The following is a 4,605-nucleotide window of genomic DNA, read 5'->3' on the forward strand; positions in this document are numbered from 1 at the left end:
GGATGGATGGATGGAAGGATGGATGGATGGGCTGGCTGATGGATGCACAAATGATTGAATGCACCCAGACAGAAATGACCAGCTGCTCTTATTAGTGTTCTCTTCTGAAAGTTGTGTTTGTAGGGACTTGAGAGAGGGGGTCGGTGATGAGTTTCATGAGGGAAACCACATGCCCAGCATGTTGTCACCCAATCACAGGCAAAACCACACACAGGCACTGGCTTCCTCACTCCCAGGCAAGTGCTTGTTCTTTCTGAGTCCACCCATAAAATGCAGTGTAGAAAGTAGAAGGCTGTCGAGCCGGTTCCAAGAAGGACCTCAGTGCCTAGAAGGGGCTCCAGTAGAAGACATTACAGGCTGTGTCCCAAGGGCTCAGGACTTGAAATTCCCTAGGCAGCTGAGGAAAAGGCTGAATAATGAGGCAGTAACTAAACAGGCACTAAAAGCAGGTGGGGGGTGGGTAGGAGGCGAGAGGCAGCACTCCTGGAAAGCGTCCTGGAACCCAGCAGGTTTTAGGCATTGAGGGCAAGCAGTGGTGCAGCCGTTACTGGAGAATATTGTGATTACACCTGTGTCTGTCTGGTCCCCAGGCATTCCGTGGTCTGCTTATGTCTGGGACTGGAATCCAAGGGCTTGAGGGAGAAGTAGAATGGGTTGCTGCCACCATGTAGGTGTGCCCGGGTGGCTCCTGGGTACGTGGACCAGACCAGCCTGCTCACTGGGCACCCCTCAGCAAAAACTCGCCATTAAGCCGCCAGACCACGTGCCGTTTTCGTTTACTCATTCCCCAGACATTTTATGGGGGACCTCCGATGGGTCAAGACCCGCAGTGAACAAAACAGGACTGGCCCCTGTTCGAAGAGAACTATTTTTGTGCCGCCCCAGAGAGGCAGGCTCTTAATTTTGTCGCTTAATTCCTGAAGAGGGGGAGAGAGAGTAACTCGTTGCTTCTGACTAAATGAAACCGAAGACCCTTGAACTAGTCCGAACTAGTAAGGCAATGGGCAGTGGATGGAACCCTGCATCCAACCCTGGGCTGTAACCTTTTCTTTCACAAATATCTGTGTGGCACCAAATATGGCAGAGGCTGCCCTCTAGGAGCCTCTGACTAGTGAGGTCAAGATTCACATTGAGCCGGGGCATCGGAGGGGCTCAGTCCTTGAGCTCTGGACTTCGGACTTTGGCTCTGGCAGGTTTGGGTTTGTGGGTTTGAGCCTCACACTGGGCTCTGTGCTGACAGCAGAGCCTGGTCCTTTGGATTCTGTGTCTTCCTCTCTCTCTGCCCCACCCCACCGCGGCCCTGTTCATGCTCTGTCTCTCTCTCAAAAATAAATCAACATTTTTTTTTAAAAAAAAAGACAACAACAAGGTCCAAAACAGAGACTCAGCACGTGGGAGAACCAAATCCCACGGGGTGATGTGGGAAGGCTTTCCGGAGGAAGAGACTCTAGCCGGACCCCAAATTATTAACAAGACAAAAGCGCGGGTGAGAGATTGGGGAGTTCTAGGCAGAGGAAACCCACAACTTGCGATGCACAGGCAGAACTTGGCAGTTTCTGAGAACTGAAAGAAATGGGCTGGATGGGAGCATTCGGGATGATGGGAGCCTCATTCACACTTTGCTCGCTGAGGTTGGAAAATTAGATGGCTTCTCTGAGTTTCAGTCTACTCATCTGCAAAATGGGTAGGATAAGGTGAGCAGGTGAGCGTTGCCACACTGTTTGGGCGTGGGAGTGGGGATTGGGGGATGACCTATGGATGGCTTCTGGCAAAATAGGTGCTTAATAAATACAAGATGACTTATACCTGCGTGGCTTTAGTCTGCAGGCCAGAGAAGTTGGGGTCCCAGTGGGCAGCGGGGGAGGGGTTCGGACCTGCGCACCCCTGGCCTAGGTTTTCGGAATATCTTTATTAACAAGCACTTCAAGGTAAGCCGCGATGGAAACCAGATGTGGGATTGAGCGGCAGCGGCGGCGGCGGCAGAGCAAGGAGCAGAGATACCAAGGGAGTGGGGTGGGGGTGAGGATTAGCCCGGATGAGGTTGGGGGTAGAGGCACGACCCCCCAGGTCTTTCTTCTTTGGGATATGGTAGGTGCAGAAGATTGATTTCCAACCCGCACCCGTGAGTTCACGGCACTCAGGCCCTCTCTCATTTTACTTTGCCCCTTTCCCTCTCTCCCTGTCCCCAGTCTCCCTCTAGGCAAGTCCTCGATCCAGGATTTTCCCTGCAGTTTATCACCAGCTGCTCTAAGTGGGCTCTTCAATCCGGGTCACTCCCCAGTGGGAGTCCCGGTTCCTCCGCGCCTGGCGTTTCCGCCTTCCCCAGTGCCATCCCAGGACTGCGGGGAGCACAATTTCCAAGGCGGGGCTCAGCCAGGTGACCACACCCCTCTGAGCCTCGGTTTGTTGATTCAAAATTGGGGACCCCAACTTCCCACCACTCGCAGTTGTTGTGAGGCACAATCGATGACTGACCCTGGAGAAAGGGCTGCATGCACCCTAAAGGTTCTTTTCTTTTGCTGTGGCTGGTCCCCGTGTCTCGCTCGTTGCCTAGGGAGACCACAACCCATCAAATCCAAGCCATCCGTCTAATGTCGGAGACAGTGTGTCTAGAGAGAGAGGAGGCCGCCTCACCCTTACCCCAAGCTGTGAGCAGGTGACCGGGTGACGACCAGGTGCAGCCAGCAGGGCTCCCAACTCCTTGCCCTCACCCCCACACCTAGACGCAGCCAGGGAAGTCCCCTAGGAGGGGAGGGAGGGGGAAAAGCTGTAAGGCTTCCCTGACCTGGCCCATCGAGGGTCTCTCTGGTGCTTGAGTGAACACAGGCCCCTTGGCACCCTGACCCAGAGCCCTTCTAGGGGAGGGAAGTAGTTAATAAGACGGGAAAGTGGCGGGGCCCAGGACTACTGCTGGGAGTGTGTGTTAATTTCTTGGAGGGACGGAGAACGGGAAAGAGGGGTTGGAAACAGAGCAAAAGGCACCAGTGGGAAAGCCCAGAGCTGCGCCCACAAATTCAAAGGCAAGTGTCCAAAGGACTCACCCACCTCGGGAGACTAGCGACCCTTCAGACTCCCCGTGAAAACCTGTTGGGTGTTTTTGTTTCTTTTTTTTCTTTCTTTCTTTCTTTTGTCACTAAAGTTTTACATGCCCCCCTCCCCTCGGCCAAATCTTGGACCTGCCAATTCTCCACCGAGCCTCAGGAGTCCTGAGGGGCTGGTCACTTCTCTGGGTCTAGAATCCCTAGAATCGGAGAGGCCCTCGAGTGCCTCTGGGTTTAATCCCCAGCGAACGAGTTAGTAGCCTCTCCTTAAGAGAGAGGAAGGGAGGAGCAGGGGGTGGAAGGAGAGTAGGGTTGGGGGGAGAGGGAGAGAAGGAAGGAGAGAGTCTGGGGGGGGTGGAATTCACCTCCCCCCCTCCTTCAAAACCTTAAGAGGGCTTGGGAGATCTGGTCAACTTTCTGAAACATCTGAATCTTTTTACAGCCCTCCGTTCTTTCCCTGGGCCAGCTGTGGGGAGGGAGAAGGAAGAGAGAGGAGGAGGGGGGAGAGAGAGAGATTGAGAGAGAGAGAGAGAGAGAGAGAGAGAGAGAGAGAGAGAGAGAGGGGGGGGGGGGGGGGGGGGGGGGAGAGAGAGAGACAGAGAGAGAGAGACAGAGAGAGACAGAGAGACGTGGAGGGGAGGAGGGCGAGCAGGCCGGCGCGGAGCGCAAGGACACCGCCTCCTCGCCTCTCCAAACTCCCGGCCAAGGCGCGCGGTGGCGTCCTCGCGCTCTCGCTCGCGCCCCCGCCCGTCGCCCGCGCAGGCCAGGCATGAATGCTGAGACTTGTGTCTCTTACTGCGAGTCGCCGGCTGCTGCCATGGACGCCTACTACAGCCCGGTGTCGCAGAGCCGGGAGGGTTCCTCGCCTTTTAGGGCATACCCCGGCGGCGATAAGTTCGGCACAACTTTCCTCTCGGCCGCAGCCAAAGGGCAGGGATTCGGAGACGCCAAGAGCAGGGCCCGCTACGGCGCGGGGCAGCAGGACCTGGCGGCACCCCTGGAGAGCGGCGCCGGGGCGCGGGGCTCCTTTAACAAGTTCCAGCCGCAGCCGCCGCCGCCCGCCCCGCCGCCGCCGGCGCAGCAGCCGCATCTCTACATGCAGCGCGGCGCTTGCAAGACGCCCCCGGACGGCAGCCTCAAAATCCAGGAAGGCAGCGGCGGCCACAACGCGGCCTTGCAGGTCCCCTGCTACGGTGAGTGCACGTGCGGCGCGCCCGGGGCTGGGGACCCCGGGGCCGAGGCTTCGGAGCCCTCGAAGCCCACTCAGCTTTCGGGAGGCAGGTCTTGGCGGGCTGGGGAGGCGCGGAGCCGAGCCGCGCGGTGGCTCTGGGTCGGAAAATAGCGACCGACTGCTCCGAGGGGACCCTGGGACCCGTCCTGCCACCTTCCAGTCCCCCGGTCGAGGGCTCGGCGCGTTTTGGCTGTTGACTCAGAGTTGGTTTCTCCCCGCCTTCGCCGGCTCCCCAAACCGCTCGCTCTGCGCCGCCCTCGGGCCGCCCTTGCAGCGGACGCTGCGCCGGGCTCCGGGCGCGCCAAGGCGGACAGTCCCGGCGCAGCGCTCGCG

General features: G+C 57.9%; 1 protein-coding gene across 1 annotated transcript in view; it reads left to right on the top strand.

The window, feature by feature from the left end:
• The first annotated feature begins 3,810 nt into the window (after positions 1-3,810).
• The window catches only part of ALX4 (ALX homeobox 4), a 39,833-nt gene continuing 39,038 nt past the window's right edge, over positions 3,811-4,605 (top strand). Inside the window, exon 1 of the mRNA XM_029915404.1 lies at positions 3,811-4,234. Within this exon, the coding sequence (XP_029771264.1) occupies positions 3,811-4,234 (424 nt within the window). The remainder of the gene's footprint in view (positions 4,235-4,605) is intronic.

Source organism: Suricata suricatta, chromosome 11 (assembly GCF_006229205.1).
Source record: "Suricata suricatta isolate VVHF042 chromosome 11, meerkat_22Aug2017_6uvM2_HiC, whole genome shotgun sequence".
Lineage (NCBI taxonomy): Eukaryota > Metazoa > Chordata > Mammalia > Carnivora > Herpestidae > Suricata > Suricata suricatta.